The following is an 18,467-nucleotide window of genomic DNA, read 5'->3' as shown; positions in this document are numbered from 1 at the left end:
CCCACTTTCTTATTTCAAGTAAAGACTTGAAATGAGAGATTCTCATCACTGCAGTAAGGTTCTAGGAAGAGACAGAGGAGGAGGAAGGAAAGACACAGGAAAACTATTTGCATATAACATAATTATAGAAATCCCAAGGCTTCTTTAAAAAATACTAGAATTAACAAGATTGCAGGATACAAGTTTAATATACAAAAATTAATTACATCTTTATCACTAGCAGCAAAAAAACTGAACTTTAAACATAGAGCATCCAAATCCAAAACATTCATGATTAAACTGAACTGGAAACATCCAAGTCCTCTACACTGAAAACTAAACATTCCTGAGAAAAATTAACAATGTAATGAATAGAAAGATATCACACTTTCATGGCTTGAAATCATATTGTTAAGATGTTAATTCTCCCCAGATCAGGTTGTCTGGGATAAGAGTGGCGGGAAGCACAAGTTACAAAAGGAAATGAGGAAACTTTGGGTGTGACAGAAATGTTCATACTGTCAACTAGAACTAACTTCACATGACAAAAATCCTCAAACTGTAAATTTTAAACATTCAATTAGCTGTACATAAACTATCTCCAACAATACTGTTAAAAAACAAAAAAGTAAATCCTACCCATTGATCAAAATAATCCCTTATGAAACACTTTCTAGTCTACAAAAATGAGTAGCATTTCTCAAGAAATTTTATTTCAATGTATCTCATGGAGGCAACATGTAGTACCTCCCACACAATGTATACTCAGTGTATGTTTGTCCACTGAAATGTTTTCCAGTTCTAAGAGTTCTGAGAGTATGTAGACTGCATTCCTTCCTCTGCTCATATATACCTCTAACTAAAGCCTCCCTCATTCAGACTCAGCCTCAGAGAAGAAAGGCAAGTGGTAAGAGTTCACTTCAAACAACAAAACCACTCTGTGTAACAATTCAGGATCTTAGTTTCCCAACCAGGGATCAAACCTGTGCCCCTTGAAGTGGACGTGCGGGGTTTTAAACACTGAACCAACCAGGTTAGTCCCCAAACTTTTACTACTTTCTATGTAAAAAAGTTATACTTCTGCATCAAATTTCTAAATCTTACTCCTCTTCCTATAGGCCTTCCCACAGAAGCATTTTCTACTTTGAGTCACTTTAGTTACCACTGCTTGCTCTAACATGTTGCTTTAATTATATAGTAATTTGTTGTCGTTTGTAATAGTATTTATGAGAATTATATATATGTGTGTATGCATATATAGATATAGATTAAATGTGGTGGGTTCTCTCAAAATGAAGAGATCTGGTAAACTAAAACCAGACAAAGACACTACAAAAAAAGAAAATGACAAGCCAGTATCTCTGATGAATATAGATGCAAAAATACTCAACAAAATATTGGCAAGCCAAATTCAACAACATATAAAGACACAAAAAAAGCATGTGACAAAACTAAACATTCACTTATGATACAATCTCTGATCAGAGTTAGTATAGAAAGAATATATCAGCATAAAGGAGGCCATGCATGACAAACTAACAGCCAATACTCAATAGTGAAAAGCTGAAAACCTTTCCTTTAAAATCAGGAATAAGCTAAGAATTCCCACTTTTGCCATTTCTTATTTAACACAGTACTGGAAGCCTTAACCACAGGAATCAGACAAGAAAAAATTGGAAGCTAATAAGTAAAGCTGTCACTATTTGCAGATAACATCATACTATATATAGAAACCCTAAAGTCTGTAGCAAAAAAAAAAAAAAAACCTCTCAGAACTAGGAAATGAATTCAGTAAAGCTGTAAGATACAATATTTAGACATCCGTTGCTTTTCTAGACACCAATAATGAACTATCAGAAGGAAAAAGCAAGAAAATGCCATTTAAAATTGCATCAAAAACAGTAAAAACACCTAGGAATATACTTAAATAAGGAAGTGAAATACATATACTATGAAAATTATGAAATGCTGATGAAGGAAACTAAAGATATATACAAAGAAAGGGAAAGATATCCCATGTATATGGACTAGAAGAACTAATATTGTTAAAATAACCATACTACCCAAAGCAATCTACAGCCCTAATGCAATTCTTATCAAAATACCCATGACATTTTTCACAAAAGTATAACTAATCCTAAAATTTATACAGAACCACAAAAGATCCTAACTTGCCAAAGCAATCTTGAGGGGGAAAAATAAACAAAACAAAGCTGGGTAATCACACTCCCTGGCTTCAAACTATACTACAAAGCTACAGTCATGAGAATAGCATGGCACTGGCACAAAAACAGATACACAGATCAATGGAATAGAACAGAGCCCAGAAATAAACCTATACACCTATGGCCAATTAATCTATGATAAAGGAGGCAAGGATATATTGTACAATAGAAGAGTCTCTTCAATACATGAAAAACTGGGAAAACTGGACAGCTACATGTAAAAAGAAATTAGAACATTTCTTACATCATTTACAAACTTAAACTCTATTACAAAATAAAACTCTAAATGGATTAAAGACTAAATGTAAGACCAAAAAACATAAATCTCCTAGAAAAGGCTATATGTAGAACATTCATTGACATAAATCATAGCATTATTATTTTGGATCTGTTTCCTAAGGCAAAAACAAAAGCAAAAGTAAACAAACAAGACCTATCAACAAAACAAAAAGAAGACCTACTAAATATGAGAAACATCTGCAAATGATGTGACCTTAATACCCCAAATATATTAACAAGCTCAAACAACTCAACATCAAAAAAAAAACAAACAACCCACTTAAAAGAATGTGCAAAAGATCGGAACTGACACTTTTCCAGAAAAGATAAACAGATGAACAACAGGCACATGAAACAATGATTAACAAGTAATCAATCATCAGAGTAACACAAATCAAAATCACAGTATACCTGTAAATATGGCTATCATCAAAAGTCTACAAACAAATGCTGGCAAGGATGTGGAGGAAAAGGAACCCTAGTATATTGCTGGTGAGATTGTAAATTGCTGCTACTGCTGCTAAGTCACTTCAGTCGTGTCCGACTCTGTGTGACCCCATAGACGGCAGCCCACCAGGCTCCCCAGTCCCTGGGATTCTCCAGGCAAGAACACTGGAGTGGGTTGCCATTTCCTTTTCCAATGCATGAAAGTGAAACGTGAAAGTGAAGTCACTCAGTTGTGTCCGACCCTCAGTGACCCCATGGACTGCAGCCTTCCAGGCGCCTCCGTCGATGGGATTTTCCAGGCAAGAGTCCTGGAGTGGGATGCCACTGCCTTCTCCAATTGTAAATTGGTACAGCACTACAGAAAATAATATGAAAGTTCCTCAAAAAATAAAAAAAGAACTACCATATGATCCAGCAATTCCACTCCAGGGTATATACCTGAAGAAAACGAAAACACTAATTTGAAAAGATACATGCACCCCAACGTTCATAGCAGCATTATTTACAACAGTCAAGATATGAAAGCAATGTACGTGTCCCTCAACAGGTGACTGGATAAAGAAATGAGATATATATACATAAATGTGTGTGTGTGTGAAGGAATATTAGTCATAAAAAAGAATGAAATTCTGCCATTTGCAGCAATATGGATGTACTCAGAGGGTATTATGCTTAGTGAAATAAGTCAAAGACAAAGACAAACATTCTATGTCATCACTTAAATGCTGAATCTCAAAAACAAACAAAAATAAATTACAAAAGAGAAACAGACTCTTAGATATAGAGAACAAACTAGTGTTACCAGTGAGATGAATGAAGAAGGCAGGGGCAAGGTAAAGGGTATGGGATTAAGAGAAACTACCATGTATAAAATAAATAAGCAACAAGGATACATTGTATAGCACAGGGCAATATAGCCATTATTTTATAACTTTAAATGGAGTATAATCTATAAAAATATCGAATCACTATGTTATATTCCTGAAATTAATATAATGTTGTATATCAACTTACTTAAAAATACTTTTAAATAGCATTAAAGAAAAAAATTAGTATTCAGATCCAAAAATAAAAAAAGCCCATTATCTCATAATAAGATATGTATAGATGAAAAGAAATCTGAGTGCTCTGATCTTCAGCACAGCAAATACTAGAGGCAGTATAGTGCAACTGTAAACAGCACAGACCCTTAAGGCAGACTGAGTTCGTAATTCTGGCCTTGGTACTTACTACTGTCCTTTGTACCCTCAGACAAATTAACATCTGTGTCTATCACTTTCATCATTTGGATTTACTATAAAAATTAATAATTTAATATATATAAAATTCTTAAAAAACATCTACCACATAAACTCAATTATAAACTGGTGGCTTCTCAAAACAGAAATTTATTTCTCACAGTTCTGGAGGCTGGAAGTCCAAGATCATGGTACCAGCATGCTGAGGTTCTTGTGAGAGCTCTTTTGCAGGTATCCTCATTGGTATTCTCACATGGCAGAAAAGAGCTAGCCAGCTCTCTGGCCTATTCTTATTACGACACTGATTCCATTTATGAGGGCTTCACAGTCCTGATCCAATTACCTACCAAAGGCCTCACCTCCAAATACCATCACACTGGGATTAGGGTTTCAACATATGAATTTAGGGGAACACACTTAGTCCATGGCAGCTGTTAAGACTTATATCCTTTTCCTTTACAGCTGAGGATTCTGAAGCTCAAAAATTCTAAAAATTTGCCAAAAGTCACAAAAGATGTAAATAGTAAGGTCAGAAGGAAAACACAGGAATCCTAGCCATAGAGCCCATTCATCTTCACCATGCTAAACTTTATTAATAATTCTTTTTAGGTATTCATGTCTACTTTATGATAAATAAAGAAAACATGGTAAGATGATGAAAGAAAACAGAAAAAGGAAAATGAAAGGCATTTATTGATACATATTCAAGGATTAAGAAAAAAGTAATACCACAATGGACAAAAGAGAACAGAGGTTTATTCAAGTAAATGGAAGGAACAGGAAGACAGTCCAGACAATTGTGTTAAGAATACTAGGCTGGAGATAACAATCAGGCTTTACTTTTCCTTTAAGACATGAAGATACTGTTACGTGCATTTTAAAAAATTGCTTCTCTTACTTAAAAGCTCTTCTTTCTTCAAAAATTTGTGACATACATTAATATTTCACATAGAACTCTGATGTTTACACATGGACAAAGAAATAACATTTCAGAAGTTTAATAACTTTCAGGGATGTCAACATATTTACCATCTACATTTTAAAACTCAAGTTTCAACCTGTGGGTTATGTTTAGTTTTTGACAAAAAGTTCTAAATGTTTAACAATCATACTATTTGACCATCTTAGGTACTCCCTTAGATAAAACCCAGTAACTACTTTAATACAAGTATACTTAAATACAAATTGTGTCCTAATAAAAATATTACCTGCTCCCCCAAAATCCTCTAAATAAACAAGTACAGACATATCAGTTTATCAGGGCACAAAATTATGTTTTGTAAAAATATTACCTTTCAGAGTATTTGTGAGCGCTTGTACTCTGTATTAAACAACATCTGTCTCCCTGATTAGACATACTCTGCTCACAGCTGTTCTCTTTCTTTAGGCTCCTCTCCTACTGTAGCAACCAACACATAGCTCAGGCAAAAATATACTATACTAACTGAAAGGCTCTGGTACTGGATATTTTATGGCACTATATTACAAAGGCAAATTGTTGGATCTTTTAAATGCTTTAAACTTAAAAGATAAAAATATAAACAGCAGAAAATAAATATAGAAAATACATGTTCAAATACACATTCAAAAACATATACTTAGTATATAAAATGTAATTCTGTAATCAGAATACTGTATTTTTGTAGACTTCCATTATAAAACTGACAATATGGTCTTCAGAAAAAAAAAAAAAAAAAGTGCTCTTAGAAATAAAGAAGTACTGCTCTAAGAATTATGAAACAAGGTAACAGAATAAAAGCCAGGCTTCAGATCCAAACAGAATGCCCAGTTGTCAACCCAACTACCAATTCAAATTTCCAAAAATATTCAAGTTCCAGGAAATTCAGAAGGAGAGAGCAAATGGTAGAGACCACAATTCTTCAGCCTCAAGATAAAATCATCCATGCTAACTAACGCTCTGGGTTAAATGATGTGGACTCTTCTCCCCTTCCTTCAAATTCTGGCAGTAGCTGCTAAACACTGTGTTCTCCACATTTTCACACAATAAAAGTCCGTATTCTCCTCTAACTAAAAATAAACTTTAAAAAATAGAATATAAAATTTTTAAAAGATACCAAAAAAAAAAAAAAAAAAGTCGCATGTTTTAAAAAACAAAAGCTTGACAGCAATAACTGAAGGTCATTCCCTCTCAAACCATTACCTACAAAGCTCATCACTCAGCCTTAAAACTCGATTACCAGAAAACTATACCATCAATATAAACCTTTTTAAATTCTGGTTTGTAAAAAACCAAAAAGGGTTCTGACCTGAGAGTTCACTTTTAATTTTGCAAAGCTTAGTAACTGGAGTACCTGAATTCCCTCTGCTGGCACCATAAATGTGCCTGACTAAATCCCATTGCTGCCATACCTCATGGCTCATCCAATCCCAATTTAAGCCCAGCTTGAGGTCCTTACAGATTTGTGTACAAAATAATTATTACATAGTTGGAATCAGGAAAAGACATTTTGAGGATAATCAGGAAAATTCAATATAATCAGACTGATTATCTGCAGTGAAAGCGAATGGTTTTGTTACATAAAACCAGTCCTTAATGATGCAGAGAGGGAAGAGTAGCAAATGAAGAGTGCTAATAAAGGAAGTTCTTCAGGCCGATGGAAACCTGAATCTTCAGGAAGGAATGAAGAACATTAGAAATGTTTTGAAATATTTTTATGATAGAATGATGGAAAAATAATTAAAATCTGTAAGTCACTCAAAAAAAAAAAAAAAAGAGCCCTGGATTTAACCTTCAGTTAGATAACTGTGCCCTAATTACAAAACAAATAAACAAACAAAAACCCTCTTACCTAATTGCTAAACTGCCCACCTCACTCAAGAGCTGTCAGGATCAAATAAGTCTCAAAGTGTTTTGAAAAAACAGAAAATGTCACCCAAGTAAAATATTACCTTAATTACAGTTATACTTACTGTAATATTGGAAATTACAGCATTATACAAAAATGAATTTTTAAGATCTATATTTCCAAAATAATAACCCCATCATACTAAACTAGTGATAAAGAGCTTTTTACCCGTTCTACAGATCGTGCTCTCTTCTTTGGCCGAGTAGGCAGCGCATCTTCCTTCGGATTGGTGTCTATTGCCCAATAGGATCCCTAAAGGTAAAGAAACAAATATTAACAGTATATTACAGCAATTCTGTAACATTAAAAATGGACTTTCACAATCCTGTGCTTCAAAAGAAAACATTCTGCAGATACAACAATGGGAGAGTAGAGTGAGAGGAAACACTAATTTTCAACTGGGAAAAGTAAACACTTACATAAGAAAAGAAGTCCATTTATAACTAATTATTAAAGACTAAAAAAATCACAATCTGAAGAAGCCAAGTCCAAGAAATATGTCACAGCCAAATAAAAACAGGAAAATGACCATCCAAAGACATTTAAAATGTACATATACTAAATCTTATTTGAACATATATGATCATTACAACAGCACATGACATTCAAGGGAAAGAGAATGTTTCTTTTAATTTTTTCCCTTAATTTTACTTTTTAATTTGCTATTTTATGGTCTTTTCCTTCCCAGCTTCCTTGCTTTTCCCTGCAGTAATAACTTGCAATGCCTACACAATTTTTTAAAATATTTATTTATTTATTTGGCTGCATCAGTATCTTTTCATTGCAGTGCACAAGCTCCACCGCAGCACAAGGGTTCTCTAGTTGTGGTGCACAGGCTTAGCTGCCCCATGGCATGTGCGATCTTAGCTCCTGGCAAGGGATCCAACCTACGTCCCATGCACTGGAAGGAGGATTCTCAACCACTGGACCACCAGGGAAGTTGCCAGAATCTGATGTGTAGTTTCTGCAACGTGGGACCTCACGAAAACTAAACAAGTACGTGAAACATTTTATAAAACAACTTTCTTGATCACATTTTATACAGTAAGTGTACCCTGGGAAGCAATGGTCTATAAATATATCTTTTATTGTTCATTCTAATTTTAACTATTCATTCTCTCTTACTTTTTGATACAAGTTCTCAGATCACTCTTTAAAAAATACATGTTGATGACTTACTGTATTCCAGGCCCTCAAATTGTGACCTCCTCGAGAAGTATCTTGAAAAGCAAATATTATATAGTTTCCACATATACGAATGAGGAGATCCAAACTCAAAAAAATAAAAGCCTGTTCAACCAAGAATTTGAGAGCCAGGACCAGAATCAAGTTTAATCTTGGCCTCTATTATTTAATTAGTCTTCCCAGGTTGCTTTTCCAGGCAATGTTTGACAATGACAATGCAATGACAACGTTCCAATCCCGAAGAAAGGCAACGCCAAAGAATGCTCAAACTACCCCACAACTGCACTCATCTCACACGCTAGTAAAGTAATGCTCAAAATTCTCCAAGCCAGGCTTCAGCAATACGTGAACCGTGAACTTTCTGATGTTCAAGCTGGTTTTAGAAAAGGCAGAGGAAAAAGAGATCACATTGCCAACATCCGCTGGATCATCGAAAAAGGAAGAGTTCCAGGAAAACATCTATTTCTGCTTTATTGACTATGCCAAAGCCTTTGACTGCGTGGATCACAATGAACTGTGAAAAATTCTTCAAGAAATGGGAATACCAGACCACCTGACCTGCCTCTTGAGAAACCTGTATGCAGGTCAGGAAGCAACAGTTAGAACTGGACATGGAACAACAGACTGGTTCCAAATAGGAAAAGGAGTATGTCAAGGCTGTATATTGTCACCCTGCTTATTTAACTTATATGCAGAGTACATCATGAGAAATGCTGGGCTGGAAGAAGCATAAGCTGGAATCAAGATTGCCGGGAGAAATATTAATAACTTCAGATATGCAGATGACACCACCCTTATGGCAGAAAGTGAAGAAGAACTAAAGAGCCTCTTGATGAAAGTGAAAGTGGAGAGTGAAAAAGTTGGCTTAAAGCTCAACATTCAGAAAACTAAGATCATAGCATCCGGTCCCATCACTTCATGGCAAATAGATGGGTAAACAGTGGAAACAGTGGCTGACTATTTTTTTGGGCTCCAAAATCACTGCAGATGGTGATTACAGCCATGAAATGAAAAGATGCTTGCTTACTCCTTGGAAGGAAAGTTATGACCAACCTAGACAGAATATTAAAAAGCAGAGACATTACTTTGCCAACAAAAGTCCATCTAGTCAAGGCTATGGTTTTTCCAGTGGTCATGTATGGATGTGAGAGTTGGACTGTGAAGGAAGCTGAGTGCTGAAGAATTGATGCTTTTGAACTGTGGTGTTGGAGAAGACTCTTGAGAGTCCCTTGGACTGCAAGGAGATCCAACCAGTCCATCCTAAAGGAGATCGATCAGTCCTGGGTGTTCATTGGAAGGACTGATGTTGAAGCTGAAACTCCAATACGTTGGCCACCTGATGCGAAGAGCTGACTCATTTAAAAAGACCCTGATGCTGGCAAAGATTGAGGGTGGGAGGAGAAGGGTACGAAAGAGGATGAGATGGTTGGATGGCATCACCAACTCAATGGACATAGGTTTGGGTGGACTCCAGGATTTGGTGATGGACAGGGAGGCCCAGCGTGTTGCGGTTCATGGGGTTGCAAAGAGTCAGATACTGAGCCACTAAACTGAAACTGGAATTTGACAATGAGGGGAAGTGCAGCTTTCATCTATCAATTGTGGTGCCCTGCATGAATTATCTGCATATACCTCCTTAAATACACCATGTTCATTCATGCATCTGTGCCTGTCCTACATGCTGATCTCCTTGCCTATAACAGCTACCTTACCACTGACAAACTCATATTCCACCTCCAAATGTTAGCTCAGATGTTATCTAAAGGAATCCTTCTCTGATCCTTTTACAGTACTCAAGAATTCATCTCTCTCTCTACAAGATCTCTCTATACTATTTATGGGGCTTCCCAAGTGGCACCAGTAGTAAAGAACTACCTACCAATGCAGGAGACATAAGAGACTCAGGTTCGATCCCTGGGTTGGGAAGATCCCCTGGAGGAGGGCATGACAACCCACTCCAGTATTGCTGCCTGAAGAATCCCATGGACAGAGGAGCTTGGCAGGCTACAGTTCCTAGGGTCACAGAGTCATATACCACTGAAGTGACTTAGAGCACACACACACATGAACATACAGCACACCCTTTTTAGGCTACAAATTCCTTAAAGCATATAAACTCATTTCTATATCAACAGTGCCAGGTACCACTTCAGACACAGAGTAAGTACTCAATAAACATGTGTTAGAATGAGGGTAGAGGGAAGATAATGCACAAATCGTGCCAAGTACGGGGTATAACATCAGGCTTCCCCAGGTCCTAATCTAGGCAGTGTATCTCACTTCACACACAGCCATACTGGGGCATTCTTCCACATTATCTTTTCTAAGTGGTCACTGCATTTCAGCTAATAAGCCTACCAGACCTGACATAAACTTGGCAAGAACCATGTAAAATGTAAATGCTACAGAAATTAAGCACTAACAATTGAAACAACAATTTCATAACTATGGTTCAGGCTAGCAGGTCTCAAAATAAGCAAAGCAAGAAAAAGTTCTACACCCAGCTGTTACTAAAGTTGAAAGTGAAGCAGGAAGAAAAATACTAGAATTCAATGGACAACAGTTTAAATCACTGTTCATGGAAATGATGAATTTCAGTATTTAGTTTGTTTTGCATGAGTGTGTATATTTGTATTAATCTGAGAAACCACTTACTGTCCAAACATTACAGTGATTTGTTATTAAACATTTTAATAAAACTACAAAAACAAATATGTACCTGTCCTTCCACACAAAATATGACTGGCTGTAATTTATCACAAACAGATCAACAAAAGAGAAAACAACTGTTCATAAGCCTAACCCTACCCACTATGTATTTATTAGGTTGGTGCGAACGTAATGGTGGTTTTGCACTGATAAACTTGGCCATTTGATATTGGAATACATTCTTAAACAAATGTGGTTATGTTATACATCATTTTAATGTGCATTTTTCTATTTTTTTAACCAATGATTTATTACTTGCTGTTTATTTATTTTAGACTACAGAAATGATGCTAGACAAAAAGCAAATCCAAGTGATTTTATTCAAGTTCAAAATGGGTCATAAAGCAGCAGAGACAACTCGCAACATCAACGATGCAATCAGCCCAGGAATTGCTAACATATACTGCAGTGGTGGTTCAAGAAGCCTTGCAAAGGAGACAAGAGCCTTGAGATGAGGAGCACAGTGGCTGGCCATTGGAGTTGACAACGACCAACTGCAAGCCTAGACAGCATATTAAAAAGCAGAGACATTACTTTGCTAACAAAGGCTGTCTAGTTAAGGCTATGGATTTTCCAGTAGTCATGTATGGATGTGAGTAGATTTTCCAGTAGTCATATATCGATGTGAGAGCTGGACTATAAAGAAAGCTGAGCACCAAAGAATTGATGCTTTTGAACTGTGGTGTTGGAGAAGACTCTTGAGAGTCCCTTGGACTCCAAGGAGATCTAACCAGTCCATCCTAAAGCAGATCAGTCCTGGGTGTTCATTGGAGGGACTGATGTTGAAGCTGAAACTCCAATACTTTGGTCACCTAATGCGAAGAGCTGACTCATCTGAAAAGCCCTGATGCTGGGAAAGATTGAGGGCAGGAGAAGGGGACGACAGAGCATGAGATGGTTGGATGGCATCAGCGACTCAATGGACATGGGTTTGGGTGGACTCCAGGAGTTGGTGATGGACAGGGAGGTCTGGCGTGCTGCGGTTCATGGGGTTGCAAAGAGTTGGACACGACTGAGCAACTGAACTGAACTGCAAGCTATCATCGAAGCTGATCCTCTTACAACTACTCAATGTTGACCATTCTACATTTGAAGCAAATTGGTAAGGTGAAAAGGTTCAGTAAGTGGGTGTCTATGAGCTGACTGCGGATCAAAAAAAACAGTTTTGAAGTGTCATCTTTTCTTATTCTACACAACAACAATGAACCACTTCTCAACTGGATTGTGACATGCAACAAAAAGCGGATTTTATCTGACAACCTGCGATGACCAACCCAAGAAGAAGCTCCAAAGCACTTCCCAAAGCCACACTTGTACCAAAAAACGTCATGTTGCTGTTTGGTGGTCTGCTGCCTGTCTGACCACTACAGCTTTCTGAATCTTGGCAAAACCATTACATGTGAGAAGCATGCCCAGCAAACTGATGAGATGCACCAGAAACCGCAACACCTGCAGCCAGCACTGGTCAACAGAATGGGCCCAATTCTTCTCCATGATATTGCCCCAAAGCATGCTGCACAACCAATGCTTCAAAAGTTGAACTGGGCTGTGAAGTTTTGTTTTGCTTCATCTACCATATTCACCCGACCTCTTGCCAACTGACTACCACTTCAAGCACCTCAACAACTTTTTGTAGGGAAAACATTTTCACAACTAGAAGGAAGCAGAAAATGCTTTCCAAGAATTCCATCGAATTCCGAAACATGGATTTTTACACTATAGGAATAAACAAACTTATTTCTCATTGGCAAAATGTACTGATTATAATGGTTCCTATTTTGACTAAAAAAGATGTTTGAGCCCAGTTATAATGATTTAAAAAATCATGGTCTGAAACTTCAATTACTTTTTCAAAACTTAAGACAAAACCCTGAATGCCCATATATCCAGAAAAACAGTCTGAAAAGATACATGCAACCCAAATTTCATAGGAGCACTATTCACAATAGCCAAGACAGGAAAACAACCTAATGCCCACTGACAGATGAATGGATAAAGAGGATGTGGTGTATATGTACAATAGAGTATTACTCAGTCACACAAAAAAAGAATGAAATAATGTCATTTGCAGCTACACAGATGGACCTAGAGATTATCATTCTAAATGAAGTCAGAAAGAGAAAAACAGTGTATGATATCAATTATATATGTGGAATCTAAAATGACACAAATGAACTTATGTACAAAACAGAGACAAACTCACTGACACAGAGAACAGATTCGTGGTTGCCTAAGGGGCGAGGGGGAAAGGAAGAAGTAGACTGGGGATTTGGGACTAGCAGATGCAAGCTATGACATATAGAGAATGGGGGCTTCCCAGGTGGGTTAGCGATAAAGAACAGCCAGCCAATGCAGGAGACGTAAGAGACATGGATTTAAACCCTGGGTCAGGAAGATCTCCTAGAGGAGGGCTTGGCAATCCACTCCAGTAATCTAGCCTGGAGAATCCCACAGACAGAGGAGCCTGGTGGGCTACAGTCCATGGGGTCGCAAACAGTGGAACACGACTGAAGCAACTTTGCACATACAGAGAATGGGTAAACAACAAGCTCTTAGTGGATAACACAGGGAACCATATTCAGTATTCTGTAATAAACCATAATGAAAAAGTTTATGCATAACTGAATCACTTTACTGTGCACCAGCAACTAACACAACCTACAATCTTATAAATCACTCATGCTTAATAAAACCGAAACAAACAAACAAAAAATCCTGAATGCTCACATGCAAAAACAACTGAAATGATTCACAAAAGAAGCTGCAAAATCTTCTACCTAGTGGCTCTTGCTAACCTATTATCTGAGTTTCATCTATGAAATCACCAGTTTGAATTAAAGGACTGAAAACTCCCCTTTGCAAATCAAAACTGCAAGACACCATCTGACACACATTAGGATATTGATCATCAAAAAACAATACAATGTGTTGGTGGTGATGGGGAGAAACTGGAACCTTTGTGCACAGCTAGTGGAAATGTAAAGTGGTACACCTACTGTGGAAAATGGTATGGTAACTGCTCAAAAAATTAAACAAAATTACCATATGATCAATCAATTTCACTTCAAGGTTCTATATATATCCAAAAGAATCAAAAGCAGGGACTTGAACAGATATCTGTACCATCATGTTCGTAGCAAGCTATTCCCAATAGTTAAAATGTGAAAGCAACACAAGTGTCGATGGATAAACGTAAATAAGGTATATACATACAAAGGAACATTATTCACTCTTTAATAAATTCTGACATATGCATGTTATAAGTAAACCTTGAAGACATGCTAAGTGAAATAAATCAGTCAAAAATAGGAAAATACTGTGTGACTCTACAAACATGAGGTACCTAGAGAAGTCCATATCACAGAAACAGAAATTACTGGTGGTTGCCAGGAGTAGGGGAAGGGAAGATATGGAACTACGTTTAACGTGTACAGAGATCAGTTTGGGAAGATGATTAACTTCTGGAGATGGATGATGGTGATGGCTGTACAACAATATTAGTGGACTTAATGCCACTGAATTATACACTTAAAAAATAACTACAGTGGTAACCTTTGTTATATATTTTACCCTACACACACAAAAATCCCTTTCAGCTACCTTTAAAAAGCAACTATCTTTTTTCTTCCTTATTAAACAATATTTCTCACAAAAAATAAACTGCTTAAATATTGCCAATCAACACACATTCCATCAAATTTCTTCCCAGAACAGGGCCTACTCCTACAGGTTTAAGTAGAGCAAGTAAAATAAGAACTTTTAGTTTCCTGGTTTTATTTTTTATTTTTTTTACTTCTTTTTTTTTTAATTTTATTTTATTTTTAAACTTTACATAATTGTATTAGTTTTGCCAAATATCAAAATGAATCCGCCACAGGTATACATGTGTTCCCCATCCTGAACCCTCCTCCCTCCTCCCTCCCCATTCCATCCCTCTGGGTCATCCCAGTGCACCAGCCCCAAGCATCCAGTATCGTGCATCGAACCTGGACTGGCAACTCGTTTCATACATGATATTATACATGTTTCAATGCCATTCTCCCAAATCTTCCCACCCTCTCCCTCTCTCACAGAGTCCATAAGACTGTTCTATACATCAGTGTCTCTTTTGCTGTATCGTACACAGGGTTATTGTTACCATCTTTCTAAATTCCATATATATGCGTTAGTATACTGTATTGGTGTTTTTCTTTCTGGCTTACTTCACTCTGTATAATAGGCTCCAGTTTCACCCACCTCATTAGAACTGATTCAAATGTATTCTTTTTAATGGCTGAGTAATACTCCATTGTGTATATGTACCACTGCTTTCTTATCCATTCATCTGCTGATGGACATCTAGGTTGCTTCCATGTCCTGGCTATTATAAACAGTGCTGCGATGAACACTGGAGTACACGTGTCTCTTTCCCTTCTGGTTTCCTCAGTGTGTATGCCCAGCAGTGGGATTGCTGGATCATAAGGCAGTTCTATTTCCAGTTTTTTAAGGAATCTCCACACTGTTCTCCATAGTGGCTGTACTAGTTTGCATTCCCACCAACAGTGTAAGAGGGTTCCCTTTTCTCCACACCCTCTCCAGCATTTATTACTTGTAGACTTTTGGATTGCAGCCATTCTGACTGGTGTGAAATGGTACCTCATAGTGGTTTTGATTTGCATTTCTCTGATAATGAGTGATGTTGAGCATCTTTTCATGTGTTTGTTAGCCATCTGTATGTCTTCTTTGGAGAAATGTCTATTTAGTTCTTTGGCCCATTTTTTGATTGGGTCATTTATTTTTCTGGAGTTGAGCTGTAGGAGTTGCTTGTATATTCTTGAGATTAGTTGTTGGTCAGTTGCTTCATTTGCTATTATCTTCTCCCATTCTGAAGGCTGTCTTTTCACCTTGCTAATAGTTTCCTTTGATGTGCAGAAGCTTTTAAGGTTAATTAGGTCCCATTTGTTTATTTTTGCTTTTATTTCCAATATTCTAGGAGGTGGGTCATAGAGGATCCTGCTGTGATGTATGTCAGAGAGTGTTTTGCCTATGTTCTCCTCTAGGAGTTTTATAGTTTCTGGTCTTATGTTGAGATCTTTAATCCATTTTGAGTTTATTTTTGTGTATGGTGTTAGAAAGTGTTCTAGTTTCATTCTTTTACAAGTGGTTGACCATATTTCCCAGCACCACTTGTTAAAGAGATTGTCTTTAATCCATTGTATATTCTTGCCTCCTTTGTCAAAGATAAGGTGTCCATATGTGTGTGGATTTATCTCTGGGCTTTCTATTTTGTTCCATTGATCTATATTTCTGTCTTTGTGCCAGTACCATACGGTCTTGATAACTGTGGCTTTGTAGTAGAGCCTGAAGTCAGGTAGGTTGATTCCTCCAGTTCCATTCTTCTTTCTCAAGATCGCTTTGGCTATTCGAGGTTTTTTGTATTTCCATACAAATTGTGAAATTATTTGTTCTAGCTCTGTGAAGAATGCTGTTGGTAGCTTGATAGGGATTGCATTGAATCTATAGATTGCTTTGGGTAGTATACTCATTTTCACTATATTGATTCTTCCAATCCATGAACATGGTATATTTATCCATCTGTTAGTGTCCTCTTTGATTTCTTTCACCAGTGTTTTATAGTTTTCTATATATAGGTCTTTAGTTTCTTTAGGTAGATATATTCCTAAGTATTTTATTCTTTCCGTTGCAATGGTGAATGGAATTGTTTCCTTAATTTCCCTTTCTGTTTTCTCATTATTTGTGTATAGGAATGCAAGGGATTTCTGTGTGTTGATTTTATATCCTGCAACTTTACTATAGTCATTGATTAGTTCTAGTAATTTTCTGGTGGAGTCTTTAGGGTTTTCTATGTAGAGGATCATGTCATCTGCAAACAGTGAGAGCTTTACTTCTTCTTTTCCAATTTGGATTCCTTTTATTTCTTTTTCTGCTCTGATTGCTGTGGCCAAAACTTCCAAAACTATGTTGAATAGTAATGGTGAAAGTGGGCACCCTTGTCTTGTTCCTGACTTTAGAGGAAATGCTTTCAATTTTTCACCATTGAGGATAATGTTTGCTGTGGGTTTCTCATATATAGCTTTTATTATGTTGAGGTATGTTCCTTCTGTTCCTGCTTTCTGGAGAGTTTTTATCATAAATGGATGTTGAATTTTGTCAAAGGCTTTCTCTGCATCTATTGAGATAATCATATGGCTTTTATTTTTCAATTTGTTAATGTGGTGTATTACATTGATTGATTTGCGGATATTGAAGAATCCTTGCATCCCTGGGATAAAGCCCACTTGGTCATGGTGTATGATCTTTTTAATGTGTTGTTGGATTCTGATTGCTAGAATTTTGTTAAGGATTTTTGCATATATGTTCATCAGTGATATTGGCCTGTAGTTTTCTTTTTTTGTGGCATCTTTGTCAGGTTTTGGTATTAGGGTGATGGTGGCCTCATAGAATGAGTTTGGAAGTTTACCATCCTCTGCAATTTTCTGGAAGAGTTTGAGCAGGATAGGTGTTAGCTCTTCTCTTAATTTTTGGTAGAATTCAGCTGTGAAACCGTCTGGACCTGGGCTTTTGTTTGCTGGAAGATTTCTGATTACAGTTTCAATTTCCGTGCTTGTGATGGGTCTGTTAAGATTTTCTATTTCTTCCTGATCGAGTTTTGGAAAGTTGTACTTTTCTAAGAATTTGTCCATTTCTTCCACGTTGTCCATTTTATTGGCATATAATTGTTGATAGTACTCTCTTATGATCCTTTGTATTTCTGTGTTGTCTGTTGTGATCTCTCCATTTTCATTTCTAATTTTATTGATTTGATTTTTCTCCCTTTGTTTCTTGATGAGTCTGGCTAATGGTTTGTCAATTTTATTTATCCTTTCAAAGAACCAGCTTTTGGTTTTGTTGATTTTTGCTATGGTCTCTTTTGTTTCTTTTGCATTTATTTCTGCTCTAAGTTTTAAGATTTCTTTCCTTCTACTAACCCTGGGGTTCTTCATTTCTTCCTTTTCTAGTTGCTTTAGGTGTAGAGTTAGGTTATTTATTTGACTTTTTTCTTGTTTCATGAGGTGTGCCTGTATTGCTATGAACTTTCCCCTTAGGACTGCTTTTACCGTGTCCCACAGGTTTTGGGTTGTTGTGTTTTCATTTTCATTCGTTTCTATGCAAATTTTGATTTCTTTTTTGATTTCTTCTGTGATTTGTTGGTTATTCAGCAGCGTGTTGTTCAGCCTCCATATGTTGGAATTTTTAATGGTTTTTCTCTTGTAATTGAGATCTAATCTTACTGCATTGTGGTCAGAAAAGATGCTTGGAATGATTTCTATTTTTTTGAATTTACCAAGGCTAGCTTTATGGCCCAGGATGTGATCTATCCTGGAGAAGGTTCCATGTGCGCTTGAGAAAAAGGTGAAATTCATTGTTTTGGGATGAAATGTCCTATAGATATCAATTAGGTCTAACTGGTCTATTGTATCGTTTAAAGTTTGTGTTTCCTTGTTAATTTTCTGTTTAGTTGATCTATCCATAGGTGTGAGTGGGGTATTAAAGTCTCC

The 18,467-nt window shown here is 36.7% G+C and overlaps 1 protein-coding gene across 6 annotated transcripts in view; it reads right to left on the bottom strand.

Moving 5' to 3' along the window:
- FOXJ3 (forkhead box J3) overlaps positions 1-18,467 on the bottom strand; it is a 136,265-nt gene that overhangs the window by 42,349 nt on the left and 75,449 nt on the right. For all 6 annotated transcript variants that reach the window (XM_044945168.1, XM_044945167.1, XM_006050950.3 and 3 more), the window contains one exon: positions 7,204-7,287. In XM_044945168.1, coding sequence (XP_044801103.1) covers positions 7,204-7,287 — 84 coding nt within the window. The remainder of the gene's footprint in view (positions 1-7,203; positions 7,288-18,467) is intronic.

This window comes from Bubalus bubalis, chromosome 6, assembly GCF_019923935.1.
Source record: "Bubalus bubalis isolate 160015118507 breed Murrah chromosome 6, NDDB_SH_1, whole genome shotgun sequence".
Lineage (NCBI taxonomy): Eukaryota > Metazoa > Chordata > Mammalia > Artiodactyla > Bovidae > Bubalus > Bubalus bubalis.
This window is presented reverse-complemented; position numbering and strand designations above follow the sequence as displayed.